The sequence below is a fragment of the Anoplophora glabripennis genome, unplaced genomic scaffold (assembly GCF_000390285.2).
Source record: "Anoplophora glabripennis isolate ALB-LARVAE unplaced genomic scaffold, Agla_2.0 scaffold360, whole genome shotgun sequence".
NCBI lineage: Eukaryota > Metazoa > Arthropoda > Insecta > Coleoptera > Cerambycidae > Anoplophora > Anoplophora glabripennis.
Genome location: NW_019416516.1, coordinates 319,821 through 347,359, shown reverse-complemented (window position 1 = coordinate 347,359; position 27,539 = coordinate 319,821). Strand labels below are relative to the sequence as shown.

The following is a 27,539-nucleotide window of genomic DNA, read 5'->3' as shown; positions in this document are numbered from 1 at the left end:
AATTTATATGGATGACAAAATTAAATCAGGGGATGTATCGTAAAATAGTATAGTAACAGGTTTAGAAAAGTAATATAGCGCTTGTACAATAAATTTAACAGACGATTATTTGAGTGATTTTAAGACAAAAGGTTTTTATAAACATTGGTCCGCAAATCCTTCGTTTTCAAGATACAGCGTGTTAAACTTTTGTAAAAAATTGCTATTCCGTAAATACCTTAAACACCCTTTACCCAATTTTGTTATAATTTGTTGCAGTTTTATTTGTAGTGTAGTGGATTTTATTTTTTTCTCCAAAAATTAATCAAGATACGAAAAACATTCAAGAGACAAAAAAGTCAGTGGGGTACATTCTTTTGTCAAAAATATTCGNAGGGGGACACTTTCCGCAGCTCCTTTAATTGTTTGTTATTGTTATCACGATTATTCTTTAAAATAAAGTTATATAGTCATTAACGTTATTGAAACTGACAGCTGCTATACAGCTCGTTGAGAAATGAGGTTAAGTTGGTCGCTATAAGCTACTCCCTACGTCCAATGTGTTAGAGCCAACTTCGACCACGTTTTTATTTGAACGCTCGTTATATTAAACAGGTTTAGAAAAGCAATATAGCTTGTACAATTTAACAGACGATTATTTGAGTGATTTTAAGACAAAAAGTTCTTATAAACATTGGTCCGCAGATCTTTCGTTTTCAAGATACAGCGTGTTAAACTTTTGTAAAAAAATTGCTATTTCGTAAATACCTTAAACACCCTTTACCCAATTTTGTTATAATTTGTTGCAGTTTTATTTGTAGTGTAGTGGATTTTATTTTATTCTCCAAAAATTAATCGAGATACGAAAAACATTCAAGAGACAAAAAAGTTGTATTTTTACTTGCTTAATCCAAAAATATATATATAAAAATTACAAAAAAGTCAGTGGCGTACATTCTTTTGTCAAAAATATTCGTTAAGATACCGCTCGAGACACCACTGAATTTAACAAATCTAATCAAGTTAGAGTTAAATTAGCCCTTTAACACTACAAGTAACACTGCAATTACAACAAAATTGGGTAAAGGGTATTTAAGATACTTAAGAAATAGCAATTTTTTACAAATGTTTAACATTCTGTATCTTGAAACGAAGCATCTGCGGACCAATGTTTATGTAAACTTTTTGTCTTAAAATCAAATAAAAGACTCCTTGTTAACGTTCAGCAAATAATATCCACACATGTACATACACTACACAGTTGCGTGTTACAGTGACCTACATTAAAAGGGCAATTTACTAATTTAATTATACCTAATGAACCTTCCCTTCTCGCAATAACACGCGTTTAACGAAGTTCTGCACCTTCCGCTGGTATCATCAGACATCAAAGTTAGAGGCAATTAACTGCTATCCAATTTTTCTGACCGTTCATACGAAGTTATTGGCTGAATATTTCATCACCTACCTCCTGTGAGAGATAGTTAAGGCCTATGCCGTAATAAAACAACCATAATTCGAACATTATTCGGAATTTTTCTGTAAAATAACGTCGTATCGTATCTTATATTGTTTTCGACATCAATCGATCAGAGACTTTTTTACTTGAGCAGTCGCGAGAAAATCTGAAGTTACTTACTAGTTTGATCTACTTCACCCTCTTATACGAATACATTTTTGTCACTTTCTTTGCGACGAATATACGTACGGTGTGAACCGAAAAACCGTCCCACCCTCGTTAACTCGCTTATTCGGAGAGATACGAGAAAGTAACCACGAAGATGAACAGTTACACGATTTAACAAAAATGCCCTTCTAAAATACACTGTTTGAGACAGTTAAAATGTTGTTTATATATCATTATTGCACTGTGCTTAAAGTAGTTAGTTGTCAGCGAAGTTTGTAAGTGGATAGAAACACAAACAAAATTCGTGAAAGGATGAGGAGTTGCAGAGCCACGATATTAATTACTTTGTGTCTAGGAAGCGTTATCATCCATGTACATGCACCTTTGATCTAAGGGATGCGACGAAATTGGAGCTTTGTACTTGAATGTAAATTATTTCTAACGAGACGCAGTTTGAGGGTTGTATGATTTTATAAAGGGAGTATTTTTAGAATAAATGAATAAAACATTGCTATACTGTGTCAGTTATTATTCTAGACATATAGATAAATTATTTTCTAAGAGTGTATTTTACCGTATTGGAAACAGGACGAAATTAATTAACAACTAGCTGGAGCAACAATTTTAGGGTAAATTGAATCGGCGTTTGGCACAGACGTTGGTCATTGGATTGATCGTCGTTTCCATGAATTTCATCAATATCCATCGCTTTTTGCAATAATAATGCGCAATTTTCGAAAACTGATATTTCCGCGTTGGACGTTTATTTTACAGTTAACAAATTGGTGAAAAATGAGTCCAGGTACCTTAAATTGAAGGTAATTTAATTACAAATATTGGCAGCATTGGACGTATTGCCTAAAATTTTAATTGCTGCACCACAAGGTATTGTGCCGCTTTCTTGTACACGTAGGTAGTAGGAGTATAATCCCTAAAATGTTGCAGTTTACACATGTGCCCTCTAATAAATATCTAAAGCGCAGTTTAATTACTCCATGTGTGCATATATTGCAAACTTTAACAAACTCTGGTTATGTACACGATAAAGTGTTTTTGGGCGTGCTGCTGGGGCTTGCAGCCATTTGTCAGTTGCCGTCGACAGTAATTTCGTTTTTTCCTGGGGAAATCCGACTTAAATATAATCATATACAGTTTTTATATGTAACAATTAAATTAAAGAAATATAGGTATGAGTTATTGATCATAGTTGAATTTCGTATAATTCTATTCTTTGTCCAAAGTGACGTTATTTTCATGTAAATTTTTTTTTTTATTTTTTTGACTGTAATTTATGTTAAAAACGACGAAAATCTAAAAAATNAAGAATTATAATCATTGTTAAAAACGACAAAAATCTAAAAAATATTTAAGTTTGACCGGTTATAACTCAGTCAATATTAGCCCAAAAACTTTTTAAAGCGTATCATTTTGAATGGAATCTCATCTAGTTTTTTGTACAGCAATTTTCTTTGCCTACGTCCACTAAAAAAAAATAGAGTCAAGAAAGTAAAAAAAAAATGAAAATATCTTATTTTTTGTTTTTTTTAATTGTTTATTAACGATTTTTTGCATAAAATTTTTGTTTTAAATTTTTTAAATAAGCCACTTCGATGGGAAATTCAATTCTCTACAAAATGTTTCCTATGAACTATACCAAAATTTTGCTTCGTTTTCGTGCTATATTTAAAAAATTGCAAAAGTGCATTTCCACTCCTATCTTCAATTTCCCTCTAATTTAATAGCACCCCGCGTTTTTTTCATTTTTAATGACCCTTCGAACAAGTCATGTGATGAAAACCCTTGAACGAATCCTTCCATTAATGCAAAAAATGAGAATTAAAACGTATAAGGGTAAACGCGACGAAAATCGAAAAATTGGCTAAGTTTGAGCGGCCAAAAATACTGGACAACCTCTTGAAGGAAATTTTATCTACTTTTTTTATGCTCCAGTAGAACCTACATATAATTATCTCGAAAGTTGCGAAATACATTAAAATATATCCAAACACCTTAAGAACACATAAAAACAACAAATTTAATCAAAATACAAACATCGAAAACTTCGAAATAATAAAGACTTCTATAAATTTCGAAAAACCTCATCTTGTAAATCTTTGAAAACGTCTAAATACGTTTAAATTGCTCGAAAACTTCAGCAGACTTCAAAATACCTGGAAATACTTGAAATATGTACTTCGAAAACTACAAGTACGTGGAAATATATCGAAAAACATGAAAGTACATTCAAAATCTGCAAATTTGTCTAAATACCTTGAAAAGTCAAGTCAATGCCCGAGGGCCAGAAGACATCGACCTTTGGGGGTCCAAGATCGACTTTTGTCAGGGCAAAGGTTATCGACCTTTGTGGGATCAAAGGTCGCTTACCTTTGTCGGGTCAGCGACCTTTATGCGAGTCATTGATCTTTATCAGGTCAAGGGTCACTGACTGTGGAGTCAAATATCATCGATCCTTGTCAGGATAAAGGTAGTTGACCCCTTGGGGTCAAAGGTAGTTAACCCTTGCCTCGCTAAAGAGCATCGACCTTTGTGGGATCAGAGGCTATTCACCTTTGTCGGTTCAAAGGCCGTTAGCACTCGTGGGGTCCAAAGCTGACTGTTGACTTTGTTCAAAAGTCACTGACCTTTTAGGAATCAGAAGCCATGAACTTTTGTGAGGCTGAAGGTCAATGACCTTTTGGGAGTCGGGGGTCATTGACCTTTGTGATTCAAAACTCATTGAACTTTGAGACTATAGTTTTTTACATTTCGCGACTTTTGACGTGTTTCACAGTTTTGAAATTATAGCCTTCGGCATCTTTTCGCCTTTTATACTTGTTGTAATATTTTTTCTCACTCGAAATTTAATATTTTACATTTAAATTAGCATTTTGTCCATGGGAATATATAAAGGAATAGACTAAACTTGCTTTTTACCTATAATATCGTTGAAATTCCTCTAATGTGTTCCCGTCAGACATAAAATATTCGTGTGGCCTGCGGTTTTACTTTTATTCCATTGATAAGCCGAGTAGGTTACCAATTTTATCCGTTGGCGGTATTTTACGCCGTTTTCAGTCCCAGATAAATATCGAGCCGGATAATTTAGTATGAAAAAGTGGTAAAGCAACACGGAGCCCCCAATTATTATTCCTGGTCGGTTCCGAACTGAATAAGAACAACGGCAGGGGGCAGGCACCTTCTAGCCTAACGCTGTTTTACAAATTCAATATTGGCAATTTGTTAAATCGTGTCACGTCTTTATAATCCCGGTTCGGCCGCCGATGATCCGGTAACTAGCCCGAGGACGGGGGCCCTCTTCTGGGCGAATAGCGACTTGAGCGGGTAGGGCGAGCTCTTAAGATTCAGTTGCCGGCACATAATATTCTACAGATAAATTCCCTGATAGTCCGGTCAAAATGGACATTTCAAATAATGAAAATTCCGACAGAGCTAAATTTTGGTGGAGACCTTGGGTACGCCACTAGAAATAAAGTGTCAAAAGTCCCCATTGATCCCATGTGTGCTAAAAAAGTTATTCGGGGTCAAATGTCAAAATTTATAGATCTTAAAATTATCTACAAAAATGGTCCTTATACTTTTTTTTCTACGAATCACCATTCCTGAGATATCGTTATTTATTTTTGTAGATAATTGTAATATCTATAATTTTTGTCTGGGCTACTTTTTTGATAAAACTTACCGTTTTCGAAAAAAATCCAAAAAACCTCTAATTTTTACTTTTGACCCCGAATAACTTTTTTAGCACACATGGGATCGATGGGGACTTTTGACACTTTATTTCTAATGGTGTACTCAAGGTCTCCACCAAAATTTTGCTCTGTCGGAATTTTCGTTATTTAACCACTATTTTATGTCTAATTTGACCGGACTATGAGTTATAAGCGGTTTCTATTCCAAATAGAAATATTGTTTCTGTTCATGTTTTTGTTTCTCAGTTGTTTTTTTTTAGTTTTACTCGAAAATAAGGCTTTTTTAGAAAAACATAAAGTAGAAATTTGTGGAAATTTTCAAATTATTTAAAAAAATAAAAATATTTTTTGAACTTTAACACCCTGTATTATTTTAACGAAGCGTCCTAAATAAAAACTTTATAGGAAAGACTCTCCTTAAAATTCACCAAAGACTATGAGGTTTCATTTTTGGTCACCATCCTCACCCTGTATATACCTTTATTGGTTTATACACAATAGACTTCACTAAACACCACTTTAATATTTACCATGAAATTGAACTTAATAAAACTGCACCAGATAGTTAGATTAATAAATAAATGATAATATGTAGATAGTTCGTCTAAACTAGGTCAATGACAATGACATTTACAAACTAAACACAGTGCTTTAAAAATATATTTTTTATTAGAAACTTTATTGAAATGATTTTAAAGAGTATTTCAAATTTGTCAGATTGGTGTTTTTATTTATTATCTATATTCTACCTCTCTTATCTTTGTTGCTTTTGTATTGTAGAAAAAAATTGTATGAGCTGTAGGAAATTTTCTTGTGACTTCAAAACTGTGCATAAAAAAACAATTGAATGTTAAATTTCGAAGATACAAGCTAAAGTGATGTATTTTTTTGTCATACGACTGTAGATATTCATTACAGTGACAAAAGAGTATGTTAACGATAAACTCTTTACACATAAAGTGTAGTCAGTAAAATGTTTCTAGGATATTTTTGTTTCAAATAAACTCAGAAAAAAAATGTCCAAATATTTTGTAGTGATTTTTGAAAGACTACAACTTCGTGAATAATGGTTAAATCGAGAAAAAAAAAGAAGCATATTGAAGCTTAAAGATTCTAGTTTTAAAATCTTGAGATGAAACATTTTTTTAGCAGTACTCTCGCCGCAATCAAAAGAAATAATGCAAGGCAAAAATTTAACAATTTTTCTTTTCAAAACTGCACATGGGTTCAGAAAATGTTTTCGGGCTTAATCAATGCCAGGGTCATTTAACCCGATTCGTTAGCTTGAATTTGTTTTTTTTTAATTTCTGTACGACTATTTCTCATTAAGATATGGGCTATTAAGTGAAAAGTTACCTTTTTTTTATCCTCGACATCTCATGAACTAATAATCATACAGCGAATGGAAGGTGGGTTTTAGAAACCTAAATCAATCCTCTTCAAGGACCTTTTTCTATGTTTGAGAATTTATTTTTTATACTCAGCATTAATTTGAAAAAGTCCAAAAAAATGACTTTTTCTGCTGTTTTGGAAAATGAACGATAACTGTAAATATTGCGAAAAGTACCAATATTTGTAGTTTTTTTAACTCAATAAAACTCAATTAAATTTTGAAATCGTTCGATAGCACGCTTTGCTTTCCTGAATCGTCAAAATTTTATAAAAAATTTAAAGATCAGGTAGGTATACTGTTTATCTAAGATGAAAAGAATTTTTTTGCGTTGCCTTCCTCACAATTTCGCGTTAAATATTCATAAAATATCGCGAAAAACAAATAAAAATTTTGAAATTTGAAATTTTGAAAAAAAATTTTTTTTTCGAGATTTGCAATATTTAATGTAAAATTGTAAAATAGATGTCGCAAAAAATTTTTTTAAAATCGAAAATCTTCATTATTTTTCAAAATTTTGAAATTTTATTTTCGATAATTTGATGAGTATTTAACGCGAAATTGTTAGAAAAATAACTCAAGAAAATTTGGAAATTTTTCTGCCCCTTCAAAATTTCGCCGAGATCTTTAAAATGTTTTGTGATGAAAAAACTGAAGTAAGTTTTTCATCACTGAGAATTGAATTTCACTCGACCACTTTTCGCGAAAGATACCCCCGAGCGCCGCGCCCTTCGTCGCAATTAGGGCAGAGACCCGTTGAAGGCGAACAAGTCGGTCTGCCGGTGTATATTTTCCGGGAAAACTTCGCGGCCGCAGGAAGAAGTTTGTTTGCGGTGTGATTTATCTTGTGTCTGAGGCCTTTCCGGTCCACTACTTCTAGACTCTGTTAACGAGCCGAACGACACACTCGGTTTTTTTCTCGTCCAAACTTATTTAATTACGGAAGCTGCAGCAGCCGAGCCGGTCGGAGGAGGCATCTGAAACTCGCTAGATATTGGAGGATAAGTAATTGATAACGCGGTGCATGCATATTGTCGGGAGCAAAGATATTCCTCCGGCCTTCGGGGAAATCGCGAATCTTCTGAAATTCTAATCGTTGGCTTATATCGGGAATTCACATTATTAATAATTATTTACGTTATAAGTAGACTATGGAATTAATATCTAAGTAGGGAGCGATTAATTCGGTATACAGATTTTGAAGCCTCCATAATATAGCTTGGCCTCACCCCAAGCAAAAATCCTAGCTACGCCGATGGCTGCAGGTGAAGGAACACAGTGCAGATACAGAAATACTTCTATTTCTAGTGAGATAAAGTTTTGGTCAAGCTTTACAGGAATTAGGCCAACCATAATAATAATAATAATAATAGAGCGAAAAGAGGCTGTTTTTACAATAAATATTACAGCAGATTTCATGTATTTCCTTTTGAAAAATACTTAGTAAATGAAATCCCAAGTGATTTCCCCAGCAAAGTCGTGAACATTTTTTTTAACAATAAAAACTGCAAACAATTACATTTTTTTGTTTTTTTTTTTAGTATTTCGAAAAATAATGGTCGAATCGTCTTACTCTCAATAGGACTTTTGTAAAGAATAAAAAAAAAATATAAAATGGTGATGGGAAATATGCTAAAAATGTCCTTGAATGTCGTCCAAAACGATCGGAAGTACGCTCGAGCCAGAATCCTTTGTTCGAAGTAGACGATTTTGAAATCAGTTTTTTAATTTAGCGAGTTACAGGAAATAATTTTTAATTTTTTTGATACGAAAACATTGTAAGAGACAAAAAAATTTCTATATTAAACAGGGAATTGCGCCCTTGTTCTAGAAAAAAACAGTGGCGTACCGGAAGCAAGTTTGCGCGGCTAAAAAGTATCACCCTGTAGATTGTGACAACTATTAGGAAGGGCTAATGATGCAGGTATAGTCTGTTTGGAAATGAAAGAGAGTAATAAAACCCCGAGCCATGGGCGTGCTAATATTTCGTTTCAGGTAATTATCGGGTAACACTAATGCTAACAGGTAATGGGTGTACATTAGTATATTTTACTGGATACATCATAGGGCAGGAGCCAGTGTATTGTGACAGATCAATCCAGTCTTAGAGCTGAATATACGAAGACGTGCTAGTGCAGTAGAGTAAAATTCGACTTGTGTTTAGTGACTATTGTGCCAGTGGATATAATATTGTTTGGGTAAAATGTCGAGCTTATCAGATTACGTACCTGCTAAACGCGTGAAAAGATGTGCGCTGTCTCAGAATGAGAAGATTATTATATTAAATGTATTTAATGCATTGAAACACCAAAATCCTACCAACAGTGTTGACGACATCGTGGAAAAGTGTTCCAAAATGACAGGGATTGGAAAATCGACTATCTACAGACTTTTAAAGGAAACAAAAAATGAACAAGATACTGTAAATCCCCCAAAATCATCTACAGGGAGGTCAAAAGTCGTTATAGATGATTTCTTCAAAAATGTCATTCGCAGAAAAGTACACTCATTTTATTTTAAAAAAGAAATACCAACGCTAAACAAAATTTTAAGTGAACTTTCAGAGGACAACGATTTGCCAAAAATCAGTAGAAGCAAATTATGGGCCGTCTTACGAGAGTTGAATTTTTGCTGGGAAAAGCAGAACAGGAAGTCAGTTCTTATCGATAAAGATGAAATTATTTGTTGGCGAAGATCCTACTTAAGATCAATTAGAAAATTCCGTGACGAAGGGAGGAATATTTATTATCTAGACGAAACTTGGGTCAACGAGGGATATACTGTAACAAAAGTATGGCAAGATAAAAATGTAAAAAGTTTTCGACAAGCATTTTTGGATGGACTTTCAACAGGGTTCAAGGCACCTTCAGGTAAAGGGCGAAGATTAATAGTGACACATATAGGTAGTGCCAGTGGTTTTGTAGATGGCGGTTTACTTTTATTTGAATCTAAAAATACAGGTGACTATCACGAAGACATGAACGCAGATGTTTTCGAAGAGTATTTTACACAGATGTTGGATCTTATTCCTCCGGGGTCTGTAATTGTCATGGATAATGCCAGTTACCATTCACGGCAGACCGAGCGGACGCCTACGACTGCTTGGAGGAAAGCCGATATAATTCAATGGTTATCCGGAAAAAACATTTCTTTTGAAACAAATATGGTGAAAAAGGAACTTTTGACACTTGTCAATCTTAATAAAGATCAGAAAAAATATGTTATCGATGAAATGGCAACAAATCGCCAAATAACGGTACTACGGTTACCACCTTATCACTGTGAACTTAACCCAATCGAATTAGTCTGGGCGCAGGTAAAAGGAGATGTAGCGCGAAATAATACGACGTTTAAATTAAGTGACGTGAAAATTTTGTTAAAAAATTCCTTGGAACGAGTAACTGCAGATAACTGGCAAAGATGTATACATCATGTACAAAAAGAAGAGGAGAAAATGTGGGAACTCGATAATTTAATTGACGTTACTGTGGAACCTATCGTTATCAATCTAGGAGACGAAGATAATTCATCAGAATATTCAGAGGATGAATTTTAATATACCTACTTTTTTATTTTCTTTATTGTACATTTATACAACACTACATTTACTCACCATAATTTGAATTTTCAAAATACATATATTTTTGTGTGGAATAAAAGTCTATTCATTAAATTTAAATAAATATTTTGATAATAATATTGAATAATTTTATTTGAATTACTAAAAACCCTCTTAACCCGGTTATGATGCTTAAAGTAGCCTCATGTTTTGAAATGCTGTTTTTATATTGTTTACTTATAAGAGAAATGGACCGAGAAATTGAAGCGGCATAGACAAAGACGGATTGTCGGGGATTAAATTTTAGCTACCTGCTACAATTTAGTACAGTCCGATCGCACAAAGTTTTTTTAAAAGTACACCTCATCTATACCGAAAATACATAATATAAAAATATTGAATATAAGCACCAGTACTACATTTATTTACGATTTGCATACATAATGAGCTTTTATTACTCTCTTTCATTTCTAAACAGACTATAATCTAAATTGTAATGTACTACATATCTCAAAAATTGTGGGAGATACAAAGAAAAAACAGAAAAATTATAGAAACTTTAACACCCTTATACCATGGTAACGAAACATTTACGGACATATTACATATTTTTTTTACTTAAACTCGTCCCCCTGAATAAAGACATACTATTATAAAATATCCTGTATTATAAACAAATTTGTCTGCTTCCGATACAACTCGAAATATTTACCTATAAACATACACATGAATTCTATAAGTGGTATCTATCTACCCTTCCCTAGGAAAGTTCCTGCTGATGTGCCAGCCGAAAGATAATTCACGGTGGAGGAGGTATAAAATCCGAACCCGATATAAAAATAAAATATCCGCGGGATAAAAATAAAAGCGAATCTAAATTGTTTGACGTTTAGCGAATCTGACGTTTCGCCGTGATCGTAAACGGGGGGCGAGGAAAGCCGTCGAAGGCGGCGGGGTTCGGCTCAGATGGCTGTGACATGCAATGACGACGGGTCACGTGCGCCGATTGTCAAATGTTTCAGAGTAACACGCCGTGAAAATTGCAAGAGGGATTTGCGCCGCCGTGATTTGTTGTTTATTGCTGATGGTATTTCTGACGGAACTGTTCCCTCTCAAATAAGAAATCTCCTAATTATACCGGGCGACCCGATCCGTAGGTTCACTCGTATAGTTTCTGATTAGTGTCGTATTTGTACGGGCCTTGTTTATGTATAATATGTAGACAACCAGTAAAACAGATAACTCAAAAGGGGTAAGAGCTAGAAAAAAAGTTTCTTATAGAAGTTGTAGAGCATACAATTCTACATAAAAATGGTCTATTGACTTTTTCTTGTACTATTAAAATTAACAGAATTAGGGAAACTATAATTTAAGCGATGATTTCGGAAATTTAAAAAATTATTACAAGCAGAAAAATGACTTACCCATTTTGAGTCATCTTGAAAACCCCATTATTTTACCTCTTTTCACCCTTAGTCGGGGATCACCTATTGTTATTATACAGGGTAATTCACAACTTATCCAAAAAAATTTGGGAATAGAAGCGGCATGAGAAATGGAGTCAATATTGTAAAAAAAATATTTTGTAAAATCCTTATAGTTTCTGAGAAAAAAATTATTGACGTTATAGCACATTAAACCACTACATAGCTGGACAACTGTAGTCTCTAGAGTCATTCGCAATACGCGTGGAGAGCCATGTGACTCCTAATACTGAAATCCGTCGTTGCGGTAGTTTTTACCTGTTATCTGTGGTATTTACATCAATTTTTTAGTAGTTAGTGTCAAAAATGGCTTGCGTGTATAGCATCTCAGAGTTGATGGATATCGTTTTAATCTATGGTGAAGCAAGACAACATTTGTATTATGGTGAAGTATTTGTGTTATGGTGAAGCAAGACATCATTTGTGTTAGTTCGTAGAAAGTGAGTAAGACGGACCCAAATGTGTTTACATGTGAGTGGATAAAATTTTGAACAATTGCTGTTGCAGCATGGGGTGTGTCAAATGATTTTATTATTTAAAAACACAAATTAATATATTAATAATTAATAAAGGCAAAAGCATTTGAATTTGCCGATATAAAATAGGTGCGATAAAAGTCTATTTACAAATTTCTTTCCTTGCGAAAGTTTTTATCCGTTTTTATCACGCCGCCATACCACTCGCATTGAGTGAGGTCAGGTTTTACAGTGGACCAGTTTCCAGTGCCGTGCAGAAGTGTATTTTTAAATCAATTTCGAACTGATCTTTTTGATTTTTCTTTACAAAATTGTATTTGTAAAGGTCCCCTGTACATCCAGAATTTTTTATTTTTTTTGATAAGTTCTGAATCACCCTGTATACCTCAAACCAACTTACATAAAAAATTCAGACAAGTTGACCAAATTGCGATTTAAAGGCCCATTTAATTGGACTAGAATGAAATAAATCATTAAATTTCACATCACATTAATAAAAAGGGCATTTGAAAGAAAGATTTGTTCTTGCAATGTTAAGAAATAATAAAAAGGAAATATAATAAGGACCCAAGGTTTGAGCCCTGAGGGACTCCTGATCGAATGCCAGATCGCCATTTACTCAGAGAAAAATAATCCGCAAGAAAATATTTTACGTTCTCCCCTATACTTCAGCAGAGTATTAAATTTTTATTAATTGTCAATCTCATCTGACTTTAATGTGTTGTTCATTTTACAATGTTCCGATATGTTTGTTCAGCTTGCGCCTGCGCACTTGGAACGTTCTATTATTATTATTATTATTATTACAAACGCCTATATCTATCTTAGCTTATCCTGTACAAAAAGAGAGACGACTGAGACTGCATGATTTGTATTGCTAAAGTATTGTTAAAAATGGAATCGTTTGTTGTTCTATATTTAATAATTATTGGAACCTTCTAAACGATACGCCCATGGAATCACATTCCCCATCTTCTATTTTGTAATCGAGTATCCTTACATTATTTGTTAATGACGATATGTTTTTCTACATTTTATAAGAAGAATGATTTAAAAACCAAATAAATGTGTAAATAAAACATGATCAAAAGTAAAGAATAGTCTGGAATTTTATTGAGTTTTCAGAAATACGTTTAGCTTGCGAATCTATCTTATAAAACCGAAGTACCCCGTTTCAGCTTAGATGTGAGATACATTATGGAGCGAGATTTAAATAAAATACGTGGAAGATAACGGGAATGGCATAAGTTGCAGTAGATTGCAGTAGATTCGCATTCGAATTGCACACTGCTTCGCGCTGAATTTTAAATATTCAATTGATACTTTATGCGATTATATGTTTATTTTGCAACCAAATTTCCACTTATTGTTTTGTTTATCGAGTTTATTTTTAACGCAAAATAACGGCGTAGAACAAATACAACTTTAGAAGAAAGACAATAGTTTTACGGTACACTAAAAACATTTTTGCCTACCTTTCAGAGATGGAAAAATATGTCATGTTACTTATGAATGAAGATTCACATTGGAACACTTTTGATTTTCAAAGACGGAAACATTGTTAGTACAGCAAAAAACAATTGCAATAATTTAGCAACCAAAAATTGTCCTACATCCAAGATTAATCATTACACTTTATATACATTTTTTATTAAATAGTACAGGGTTTAGAAGAAATGCATAATATTTTGTAAAATAAGTGGCACTAATGCTATAAATGACGTAGCTATGAGTATTTTTTCATTAGACGAAAAAAGAAAATTATTTTATCACATCGATTTTTGGTGGGAGTTCATGTATAAGATACTGCACATCAAATAGAAATACGACTTTTCCGGTTCGTTAAATATTTCAACAGAAATGAGAGTTTTAAGTACGCAGCAGTTTTGAACTAAATGGTCTGATGAACCTGTAATTCAATATTGACAACCGTTCGTTCGAAATTTGCTAACAAACTTCATAGCCTAGCGTTTTACAGAGATCTGCTAAATTGGGAAGCGTAGTGTTATGATTAAACTTTTCTGTATTAGGAGGTAGAAAAATATATAAACTATAATTCTGACAAATATTTTTATACTATATATACTACTATATTTATACTACTAAGACTTTTTAAAGTGAGAATATGTTAAGCATATATTTTAATTTTATTTCTTTATTTTTATGTTTTGGCTTTGCAAAATCAAACTGAAAGGGTACAGATATTCGCCAATGTTTCAACTACATCGGAAAATAAAAATAGGTGTTTTCATAAGTTTTTTCGGTGTCTCCAAAATGTATCTTAAAATAAATAAATAAAGCTAATAGACATAATGTATTAGTTAAGTCTCTTTAAATTTTAATATTTTATTTCTAATCTTACATATTTGTTTCAGATATAAAGCAAGTCGTGTTCGTAATCCTAAGCCAGGGGAATAAGTACCATGTGAACCAGGCAAAACATCTCTTAACTGACATTTTACAGCAGTCAGAAAGCTTGTACAAGGTAAAATCTAATTGTTATTTTACGTAGAAGTATTCTTTCTCATTGCTTTAGCTTCACGCTTTTTCTTCGTTAAATATATCTCTCAAACATGTACACCTATTTTTTTTATATTAAAAGAAAAAAAAACTCGATATAATTGTACTTCTTTATCACTTCTTAACAAGATTCTACGCGGAAAAACATTGACATTAAAATTCACATAATTATTTCTAACAGGCATAAATTGTAGATTTTCTCGAATTTCCAACAATATTGTTTGAAACTTTGATACAGTGTTTGCTTGTCACCATTTTACAAACAATTGTGTGAATTTTCGTGATAATGTTCCCTGGAAAAGTTGCACAACCTAAAAATTGAGGAATCATTTGGGAATTTTTATGTTCCTGTCACAAAAACCCACTTTAAAATTCAAAGTTGAATTGTTTGTTAAACCGATAACATCGTGGATCAGTTTTGGGTATTAACCGTAGCAACAATATCGATCCCCTCGGAAGACTTAAGCAATTTAATCTGTGCAATCGCTATCGATTTGCGTTCATAATAGGTATTCTCTCTTTGCAGGGCATTAAATTCATCAAAATAGAAGACGTACAATTTCCTATAAATTCTTACATTTTCTTATCTAAATCACGATCTGGAGCCGGTGTCGAAAACAAATGGTTTCCGCACTCAATTTAACACGAAACGAAGCTATAAACTTGTGAATAATTTATAGCCTCGGATGGAGTTTATAAAACAGCTACAAATTACTCAATTACATTCTTTTCGGGTATTTTTTGCCTTTCTGTGCGCGTTTAAATATTAACTGCGCGATGCAGATGTCTGTCTCTTTTGTTTCTTTACTTTTTAAAGGAAAAATAGCGAATAATAATATGTATTTTGTTTTATTCATTTCATAAACAGACATAGAAAGATGCGATAAAAATTTCAACGATGTTTTGGATCAACATCCACTATATTGATTATATCTCGAACAATACATGAAGTTGCCACCAAATTGGTCATTTATTAATAATTCATCATGTCATTAGAATTACAAACTATTAATAATTTCCTGTTAATACAAATTCGTATAGAATTAACCTATCACACTATTTTTGTTGAGGATATTTATAGACATTTACACGGGAAATACCAAACTTTAATACAAAAGTAATTATGTTCAACACATTTTCCTCATATGTATTTCAATAGTAGGTACCTTCGATTATATTTGATTTTTTTTTTCAGTACGTAAATTCAGTACCTAAATTTTTCTGCCCTCATTGGCATGGAAATCAAGAGCCATCACTGTAATCAAAAACGTTGTTGTGTTATTCCACATATATTTGCAAAAGAACATAACATAAAGGTCATAAATTAGTATAACGAAAATGATTGTTTTAATTATTTCACAATTTTTCTGTAACGTAAAATTTGGAAAAATGAATTAATTTAAACTGTTTAAGTTTAAATTTCGAAGGTTTTGAGTAAACATAACGTTTCTCTTCATAGTGGTATAGATGGCACAAACACATTATTCAATGATAGGCGTCTTATCGTCGCCAAAGATCGATAAATTGTGAGCACATTTATAATATTTAAAAAAATATGGTTTCCGAGATATTTAAATCCAAGTACTAAAATCTTCAATATGGTTATGTCATTTGTAGGTACTAAGTACACGATATTTTTTTAAACTCAAATATCTTTTTTATTTTTGGAGATAGAAAACTGGGAGGTCTATATCTGTAATTCATAATCTCATCTATGTTGATTTTTATACAAGGTGTTTCAGACCTCCCGTAAATACAGGGGGTGAGAGTACGACAAAAAATAAGAATTTTTTGTCTTATGAGCTATATGTCTATCTCCTCATGTTTTCGAGATACAGAGCGACAAAATAATAATTTTTTAAATAGAATTTTTACGAAAATTTCCAAACGGTGCCAAATATTTTTATGAAATTTGGTATTCCGGGGTTTTTAAAGATGCCAAATACGCTGGTCTAATTATTTTTTGGATATTTCATAGAGGACGCTAGTTATGCTACATTCCTATTACATTTTAAGTTCTAATTTTTTTAAGGTTAGGTTTTTTACCCAAATGTTGATATAAAGTTAATTAAAGTTTAAAATATTACTAAGAATGTATGCGTTGTTTATGAGATATCAAGTTTTGACATAAGCCTACTTTGAGAAAAGTCACTTATCACTGTAATATTGTAAGAGTGCAATGAAAAGCCTTTTTTCTCGAAAACTGTCCACATTAGGAAGTTCTAACAAGAGTACATTATTTTTAGAAAATAAAATTGTACATTAGAAATTGGAGCCCGAATGGTAAAAAACCCAACCTTAAAAAAATTTGAACTTAAAATGTAATAGGAATGTAGCATAACGAGCGCTCTCTATGACATATCCAAAAAATAATTAGACCAATGTATTTGGCATCCTTAAAAACCCCGGAATACCAACTTTCAAAAAAATATTTCGCACCGTTTGAAAATTTTCGTAAAAATTGTATTTAAAAAATTTAGTTTTGTCGCACTATATCTCGAAAACAACAGAGATGGACATATAGTTTATAAGACAAAAAATTCTTATTTTTTTTAGTACTATCACCCCCTGCATTTACGGGAGGTCTTTATGAGACACCTTGTATATGTTTTTTCATAATATCACACAGAAATTCAACAATGAAGACACATAAACACCGTACCTAAACTATGGTAAACTAAACTAAACTAACACTGAACTAAGTAACTTTTAAACTACTACACAACTATTTGATTTAAAAAAAAATAGTTTCAGATTAGTATTCTACTTAAATCCTTAAAAAAACCCGATGATATCTAATTTGATGTTTTTTCATCAGCTATAAAATGAAAGACGCTGTTTTGTATAATTTTCTCTTTCAATATAAATATAATTTGTTTTTTTTTTTTGCAATAATCCTTCAAATTATACAGGGTTTTCAAAAAGCTTGGAACCCCCCCGCTATCTCAGAAAATACTGCTCAGACAAAAAAATTAACAAAAGTTGCAGGGTTTTGAGTGAGCAATCCAACAGTGACCTTTACCATGATCTTGAAGGTCATTTAGAGGTCAAGTTGAAAATTTTAAATGGAACCGTATACTTTTGATTCCGGAAATGAGAAGAGCGAGGAATATCGGGTCATTTATTAAAAATCGATTTGACCTGTAAACGACCTTGAAGGTCATGGTCAAGGTCATATCCGAACGTAAAAAAATCAATTTTTTCCACTTCCGGGGTCAAAAATATACGGTTCCATATAAGATTTTCAGGTTGACCTCTAAATGACCTTAAAGGTCATGGTCAAGGTCACATTCGAACGTAAAATTTTCGGCTCTTACCATTTCCGGGGTCAAAAGTATACGGTTCCAATTCAAATTTTCAACTTGTCCTCTAAATGGCCTTCAAGGTCATGGTCAAGGTCACCGTTGGATTGCTCACTCAAAACCCATGCAACTATTGTCCTACTCTTTTTTTTTGTTTGAGCAGTATTTTCTGAGATAGAGGGGGGGGTTCCAAACTTTTTGAAAACCCTGTATAATCTGTATCTTTTTAAGGAACTTCCAGTCATACATTTGTCGCACGTGGATTTCCCCCACGTGGGCGACTGGACTGTGTTGCCTTTGATACCTAGACTGTCAAATATGCACAAGGAAAACAGTTCATGGATATTCTTTCTGGAAGACCGGACGACCATTCGATTGAATGTTTTATTAAATATCCTAAATAAATACGATCCGCACGAGGTAAGTTCGTAACTCCTCCATTTCGCAGAAGCGACGAAATTGTGTAATCTTAAATGAACACGGCGTTTGTCTGAACATTCTGGGCGTGATATATTTTTAATCAAACTGCACGCAAAGCGGATGGATGAATTAAATGTCGCAGTTTCCTGTGGGGCGATTCTTCGAATGGAACAAGTCGCTACTTGTCACGATATTTGGATATTTTTAAATAACATTCCACTAATTCGACGTATCAAAGATGAACTTTATTTACATAAGTATCTTTCATTTTACACACAAATCTAAAAATTAATTACTATTGAGCTGAAAAATTCTTACTAATTAACACACAGGATCACTAGACATTTTGGGAACTGTGGTAAATATTCTACTACCTAGAAAGTTAAATAATTATGCGTGGTTGCCAAATTGGTATAGATGACAAAATTCAAAACACTCTTGTTTCTATGAATACTTAAAACGGAGCCCGCCTCGTGAAATATTCAATTGAATTACCATACCACAGCTGTCACAAGTCTATGAAGAATTGGTTTGGGTGAGGGGAATATGCCGCGTTAAAAATTGATAACAATTTCCTTTAAAACTACGTCTTTGTACGAATGTAAAGTGTATTGCTAGCAGTACCCTAATTAAATATATGAATAATTAAGCCGGCCAGTCCTCTCTAGGTAATAAAGAGAGTGTTCGCTTCCAGGAAATGTGGATTGGCAATGCTCTACACGACAACGAAGCCACAATCATACACCATTTTGCTTTCTACGAAAACCCGAAATCTTTCAAATATCCGAACGTGGCGTCAGGTTTTGCTGTAAGTGCAGCTTTACTCAAGAGGTAAAGTATTTTTTAGATATACAGGGTGATTCAGTTATATTGTCATAAATTTTAAGGGGAAATAGGGAAAAATTAGTATGCTAAAAAAATATTTTCAAATCATTATTAAACCCCTTTTCGGACCGCTCCTAACCGCTAACCCATAAAAGTTCATCGAGAGTGAATCTTCACGTACCGTATTATTCGGTCACTAACATAGTTTTTAATGTGTTTTTAATCTGTAGAAACGACAAAACGTTAACGTTGTCACTGTTTTATAATTGAATATGAGCTTTTAGTATTATGTTCAATTAATTATCCAGTTTGTAGTACGTATACTTAGTGACTTATTGTTTCCTATTTAAAATGTTTATACGGTTAAAACAACACTCATCCGCCCATAGCACTTTGGTAATAAAGTTGGGATCCGCTGTACTTTGATTTTGAAACCATTTGCAAAATTCAAGGCGACTGGGGAAATCAGCTGTTTCTCTTCAACATTCGAACGTTGAGGGGTAATTAGTTTACTTTTTAAAAGGTCAAGTAACATTTTTTTTTCGATTTTGTCTTTATTAGGCCTTCCGAATACGTGGTTAAAATTAATGATATTTTGACTAAATCACCTTGTATAAACTGGAATTTAATTTAATTTTATTATTTTTTTTAAGCGAGTTTTATCACGAAAAATTGTTTGCGGTCCCTTTTTAAAAATTTGTACAGGGTGGGCCCAATTCAATATTTTCTGTAATGTCACGAAATTTTCAAACAAAATTGAACTTTGAAAACTGCGACCATATTCGTTTAAAAAAATAAGTAATTACTTATTTTTTTCATAATTAATTTGCTTCTCGATGTTGTTATGTGCGCCACAGACGTATCTGACATATGAATACAAAAAATGCATAGCTCACTGGATACTAATTTTGTTATAATACTTTTTATTATTATTATTAACATTTTTTTAAGTCTTATGTAAAGGAGAAACCACAGTGTGTTATGACCAGCAATAATTACACATCCAAGTATGAGATAATTCAGCACGGTATACCACAGGGTTCCATTATTGGACCAATGCTATTCTCGATTTTTATTAATGGCATAAATGTATTTTATTTGCAGCACTTTAATTATGTCACAATCATTTTTCATGGTAAAAAAATATAGTTTGGGAACAGATAGAAAAACGTGCTGAAAAATGGTTTACAAATCGGGCTAATACAAGAATGACTGTTTAAAGTTGTTGGGTGTGGTTTTGGATGATCGTTTAAACTGAACAGATCGCGCTGGGTACCTTATGAAGATGCTTCCAATACATATTTTTAATTCGGCAGTTAAAACTTACAGTTACGGCTAACTAATAATATTCTTTTTTATTTACAAAAAAAAAACATCGGTGAGCATAATTAATATTGCAAAAAACATATTTACTTCCCATGTATGTATGTATGTCGGAGAGTGGTGGAATTATTTTTCCACCGCGGCACATAGGCCTTATTAGGCCCCTTGTGCACTCTCCTTCATTACTCGAGTACTTTTCTTCAAACCATCCTATTTACTACACGGGTGGCTTGGTGACAGTCTCGTACAGTTTATGTATAGGTCTTGAGTACAGAGATTTCTTTGCTCTGTTCTCATTACCATTTATCGGGGACCACACGCATGCGGCAAATGTTGGGCGACCCAGGTCTCTGGTAGGCTGCCACAGCCACGTCCCCGAGCCTGCCTTAGGTCACCCATCCAAATTCCAACCTGCGTCCGTGATGCTTACCTCGGCAGATCGAAATCCACCGGCCAAAACACCCGGCTAGGCGGTCCTTTTACTTTACTTCCCATTATAATCATAACGAAGCTTTCACGCGTGAATATAGTGGTTGGTTTTATTGTGCTTTTAAAAACTCTAAATATACAAATTCCAACATTTTTTATAAAAAATCTAATAAAATGGAGTCAATGTTATTTGATATCAGTAAAAGATATTGCAGAAAACAACGACTGCAAGGGTTACAAAAATAGAAACTAATAATGATATGTCTAATACACTGGTCAAAAAAACTGAAATACAGTTTCTTATAATCAGTTACGGAAATGTAGTTTCCATGGTTCAATTTTTACCAGAAAATCGCACCCGTGACGTTTTACGTATTTTTGGTCCCCGATGCCGGATTTTGCCCGCCCTGTACATGGTGCAAGTTCCTCGTATTTTTCAGGTTGTCCGGACGGATAAAGGAGAACCCGCCCACGTCCGACTTCAGCATAGACAGTTCTCACGAATTAGCCCTATTTGTTTGGAACAAAGGGGAGGGTCAGATGCTGCGGCATGAATCTGCATTATGTAATAGAGAAAAACCACATTGCGCCGCTTTTCCTTCCCGGTTCCGGGCCTGCGTAAGTATCAGAAAGAGCGAGTTAGTGAATTAATTTGTCGGATACTGAACCTTTATCGGATCGTCGTTTATTTACCGCGACTGCTGATACGGACTGATTGTTATTCCCGCTCACAGGCGGTACACAGGTATGAGAAACTGCGGACGACACATTATTTTACTTCGATTTAACTGGTTATATGATTCTACATTTCGTTGTAAAAATTGACAGGTAGCTACCGAGCAATGTAAGTACTTCATATGTAACTTGTCATTCCTTCCCAACACCAGCAGTTCTCAACATCTTTATACTTTTTTGTTAAGGAAAGTCAGTACCTAGTCATATGGTTTAATATAACAAGGTAAAATTATTTATAAAAGTTTTTAAATGCCCTGTATAAATAGGGCTACACATTTCCATTCAGTTTTTTAAATTATTCTCATGTAATCACCATAATTTTGGGTTTAATATTGTAAACAGGCGGTATAATATTTATATTAATGAATAAAAATACGTTAAAAAATATTGGCCCTCTATTTTTTCTTTTTTCATTCTCACATCATTTCACAATGAATAATGTGAAGAAGTTCAAGAATTAGGTCACAACAGCTCTGAATTATTAGAAAAACGACAGAAAGTTGTATATTCATGCCAATATAATGGCATTCGGCCTTTCTCTCAAATGACGTCACCATATGCGCGTAGGCACATCATAATATGGTGACGTCATTTGAGAGAAAGACCGAATGCCATTATATTGGCATGAAAATGCAACTTCCCGTCGTTTTTCTAATAATATGATATATTCACAATGCATGCAAAGTACGGAGCTGACACTTGCAGTCAAATTTTGACTTTTGGGGCCGTCAGGATCTAGAGGGCAATATGATTTACTCTCTCAGATCTGTCGAACTACGCATTTATCATTATTATTTATTAACAATTGTAACAAAGTAACAAATTACTCCTGTTCATTATTAACAATTATACGAACCCTCTTGTCCTTGTTAATGGTTGCAGCCCTAGCAGTATGCCAATAGACATTTAATGATTTTCCTAATTTTTTGTTTAATGATGTCACACAAAATAAAACTTCATATTCAAATTAAAATAAGAAAATATACATAATAATTTTAAGTAGTAAACATTTCCACTTTCTTTACAGATTATTGGTTTTGATTACGTTTTCTATAAGTTCCGTACAGTTCTTATAAATAGCTTTATCCTTAATAAAATCTTAATTGAAAGTAAAGAACAAAAAAATTTATTTCTCAGTTCCCTATATTTCAATTATTGCCTGTTCTAGAAATAGAATTCCACTTGCAATCGTAGAATTAAATTTACAGCCACTCCAAATGTGAAATACTTTTATTTATAGATTTCGTCCTTCATTCAGTGTTAGCTTTGACGGTAAAATACCACCTAAGGTGGAATTAGTTCAAGCTCAATTCAGCAAATTGATGAAATGTAAATTTGGATATACACGTAGAATGCCATATACATTACTATGACAGGTTGCTACAGAACATGAAATATTCCGGAAAAATTGGGCGCCGAAAAAAGTTTTCTTCCCAGAAAACTGAAAAATGGAAAAATTGTAAAATAAATTATTCCGATAAAGACATTATCAGACCATTTACGTTTGTAAAAGAAGCTGACAAAGATTATTAATATGTTCAGAATGACCAACAGTATGCTGAAATTAAAAGATTAAGTGAAATTAAAAACGACCGCTGGGCGCAGGGGTGGTGCGGTCGGAGTGATATTGGTGTCGTTGTTTTGTGATTCTGGGAGTAGGTGATGGAAATCTATTTATTGTTCTGAAACTCAAGGCAATTCTTGATTTTCGGCAAAATTGGCATAACCCCTTTGCTTTTTTTACGATATCTAAGTAGTATAAGATATCGTAAAATTAAATTAATTTCATTCATTCACAGAATGTTTAAATTTTAATTTTTTTATTTTTTTTATTAATTATCTCAAAGGATTTTAAAGATATTGAGTCGAAATTTGATGGTTGTATTTTCTTTAGAAGTATTGACAGCAACGTACTAGGTAGATAATGTATCAATAGAAATTAAAAATACACAACTTGCAATAAAATATGTTTTATTTTTTCCTCAAAAACGGTGCATCCTACGGAAAAAATTGAACAGGCCAATTTCATTCAGAATTGATGGCGGATTTCTAAAAAAATATCAAAACGGGAAAAAGTCAGTGACGTACACTCTCTATCTCGGAAACGAAGCATATTTCTACCTACGTTTATATGAACTTTTTTTCACAAAATAACTTCGACAACCACCCCCTAAAATATTTCGCACTTATTTACACCCCTGTATAACTGAGGAAAAATTTAAGATTTTGTTTCGTTTAGTTATTTTAAAAACTAATTTAAGATTAGGGAAATCTTGATTTCGAATATTATGTTAAAAAATATTACAATTTTCGTACTCATTTATTCCAGTTGTATTCCTACAAAATGTGTATGAAAACTTATTTTAATTAGCGTTTTTTTTCCAATAATTTTAATTTTTCCAATTTTTTGCTTCGTAAAAAAACAGAAAACGTTTTTTCCCAGTTTATCCTTTTCTTTCCGAATTGTTAAATGTCTAGTTGTGTGTACACATATTATGAACTAAGATTACTCTTAATTTTGCTATCGTAGATATCAGCAACCGACATAAAATCATTTTCAGGACGACCCCATACCGAACAGCTCACTATATTTCGCAGTTAAAACCTGCGACAAGTACCACAAGGACAGGATTCCAGTTGTGAAGGATACTTGGGCCAAACAGGCGAAGAATATTCATTTTTTTAGTAACGTGAAAGGTGAGGATTATGTTCATGAATTGTAAGGAATTAAGTGTGGTGTGTTTTGTAGATGAATCAGTGCCTACCATAGACCTGGGTGTGCCAAATACAGAACAGGGCCATTGCGGGAAGACTATGGCTATTTTGAGGTATATTGCGAAGGATATAAGAAATGACACCGACACACGATGGATTGTTGTGGCCGATGATGACACTATATTGAGGTGAGTAAAAGTGTTGAACCGAATTTGAAACGTTCAAGTAAAATATCTCGCGCGCGACGGGAGCGGTGTTCACGCGCATGCGCGGGCCCGGCGCTCCTTCTCTCGCGTGCAGTCCCTTCATTAACATTAACGTTTAATGCGGCTAAAACTTTCTGAAAATAAAAGTTTGTAAAAATATTCTTCCTTGCCCTTAGCGTCTCCAGATTCCAGCAGCTGCTGACCTGCTACGACGACGCGGAGGACGTGGCTGTGGGGGAGCGGTACGGATACAACGTGCACTCACCCCGGGGATACAATTACATCACTGGGGGCGGCGGGATGGTCTTCAGCAGGCCTCTCCTCGACAAGCTGGCGGAGAACGGCGCTTGCGAGTGCCCCTCGCTCGACACCCCCGACGACATGTTCCTGGGGATCTGCATGGCGGGCCTCGGGGTCAGCGTCACGCACTCGCCGTTTTTTCACCAGGTAATAAAGTGCGGAGCGTCTGGTTTTTGTTGTAGAGTCGATTATGGTAAGTGGTCGACGGGAGCTGATCGGAAAAAGGGATAGGAGCGTCTCAAGGTTCAGGATTAGCATGAGCTGGGGAACTGTTGAAGAGGGGTGACAAAACATAGGGTAGGATATCGGTATGATGATACAACAATGGAAATGGGACAAAATCTTGCGACAAACAAAGGTGTGATTTTGATTTTTGAAAGGTAGTTGTTACATAGCACTTAACTAAACTCAGCAAAAAAAATTAAAGGAGCAGAAAAATGTACACATTTTTTTAGTGGTTTTTGAAAGGCTGCAACTTCGTGAATAATGGTCCTATCGAGAAAAAAAAAAGAAGCATTTTGAAGCTTGAAGGTTCTAGTTGAAATCTATAGACATAGTAATCTCTTATTCTGAAGCTCTAGCTATAGTGCAAGATTCTTCTGTGGATTATCAAGTATGGATGCTGACAAAGCAACTGTATCAGAAAAATATTCTATTTGAAACTTGAATTTTATTCTCAACAGAGTCTTCACTGTATGTTTGCTCCACAGAAGTAGATTTCCTTGTCTTTTGTCGAACGATTTCTCTTGGGAATACATCTTCTTAGAGCTGTCAGAGAGAACCGCCATTCAATGGCGTACCAAACGGGTCAATCGAGACATGCGCGAGCTGCTGTCTCAGAATGCTTTTCACGTTCATGTCACGTTAGTATACTGTTGCCTTAGGGTGAGTTTTGAATACATTGTAATAAATTGTACCAAATTACCAGTATGCGTCCAACTGTCAGGAACTTTTAATGATCATCAACATCATGTCTTCTTATGTTTTGTACTATCATTTTTTGTAGTTCTTTTCTTCTAAAAATCCTGTGGATGCCAATTATGAATATAATCAAACGTCATAAATAAAGAATCTAATCCATCTTCATTAATAAAAATTGTCCATCAGGGGCTTCTTGTACAAATGCTTCGATTTTTACTTTCATCAAAATCTTGGATATCTAGAAGATATTCAATCTATTTACTTTTCAGCTAGTGCACCAATGAGAACATTTTTGTATTAATATTTTTTTTTAATATTCACCACGTTTTCACTTTCACAAGCTTGTATTCGAGATAAGCCTGTAACATACTTTTCTGTTTTCTTAGTTTTCTTTTCTGTGCATGACTTTTTTAATCGTTATAAGCTGCTCCATATTATCTTGCAGATTCTTGGGGAACTTAATAATATACAAAAGGACAAAAGTACCTTCACGACTTTAAATTAAAAAAAAAATACAAAGTGTGTTTTTTTCAACTATCTACGAAAAATGTCTAACAAACGATGTCCTCTTTCGCGATGACAAATATGAGCTCTTTTTAGCACATCTTCCATGACCTTTTGTAAAGTTTCTATATCCCCAATAGACCAGGGCGAATCTGTCTAAATATCCCACTCCTTGGATGTAAGAGGGGGCAAGCTAATTTTTGCTGGAATACCTTCAGTCCAACTCACGTAATAAAAGTGTAGATCCCTAGATCCGGGCGAGGTCCAGAACATTTTCAAAATTGCAAAAATATTTAAAAAATTTAAAAAATACCTATTTTATCCAAGTTTTTTATATCTTGGAACCTACGCATTTTGGAAGAATATTGAAGAGGAAAAAAAGTTTTAGAATTGAATTTTGCACAATATACTGTAAGTTAAATATGTCTAAATTTATTACCGATGTTGCAAAATAGCAATAATTGATGAAAAAAAAAGCAAAATCAAGTTTTTTAAATATTTTTTTAAAATATTTTAATTGCTCCGAGGGCATTCTAATGTAAAAAAAACTTTAGAGTATAATAAAACAACACACCAAATTTCATTAAAATCGGTTTGATAGTTTTCGCAAAATAATATTTTGAAAATAAATTTTCGAATTTTCAAAATGTTGCACGGCCTCAAATAAAGCATCTAGATACTTGAAAAATATTTCACATAGGAAAGACCGCTCAACCGTTCAAACGGTTTTTGAAAAATTGAAATGGGTTGATCAGGACGGCTACAGTAAATTTTTAAAATTAACACTTTTTTTATTTTTAAACAATTTTCTATTTGCAATTTAGTTTTTTTCAAAAATTATAATTTTAAAGTACTCAGAAAGACGCTTCTTAAAAAAAAGTTAAATTCCGTTTATTGGTTCTCGAGATATAAGCGGTCAAAGTTTATCGGCTTCTACCGTTAATTTATAAACAATTTAGCAATAATCTTTGATCCAGTGACTTCGTTTTTCCGAGTTCTAAACTGGAAAAAAATTTCATATCGATAAGTTATCGGCAACATAGATAAATCAGCGGAAAAGCTATCGCTCGCACGCGCGAAAAGTGACTCAAAACACGAAAAGTGGGGGAGGGGG

The 27,539-nt window shown here is 33.5% G+C and overlaps 1 protein-coding gene across 2 annotated transcripts in view; it reads left to right on the top strand.

Moving 5' to 3' along the window:
• The window catches only part of LOC108908479 (beta-1,3-glucosyltransferase), a 38,543-nt gene that overhangs the window by 9,435 nt on the left and 1,569 nt on the right, over positions 1–27,539 (top strand). For both annotated transcript variants that reach the window (XM_018712524.1, XM_018712525.1), the window contains exons 3-9: positions 14,601–14,710; positions 18,279–18,467; positions 19,162–19,298; positions 21,485–21,662; positions 24,341–24,476; positions 24,529–24,682; positions 24,877–25,147. In XM_018712524.1, coding sequence (XP_018568040.1) covers positions 14,601–14,710; positions 18,279–18,467; positions 19,162–19,298; positions 21,485–21,662; positions 24,341–24,476; positions 24,529–24,682; positions 24,877–25,147 — 1,175 coding nt within the window. The remainder of the gene's footprint in view (positions 1–14,600; positions 14,711–18,278; positions 18,468–19,161; positions 19,299–21,484; positions 21,663–24,340; positions 24,477–24,528; positions 24,683–24,876; positions 25,148–27,539) is intronic.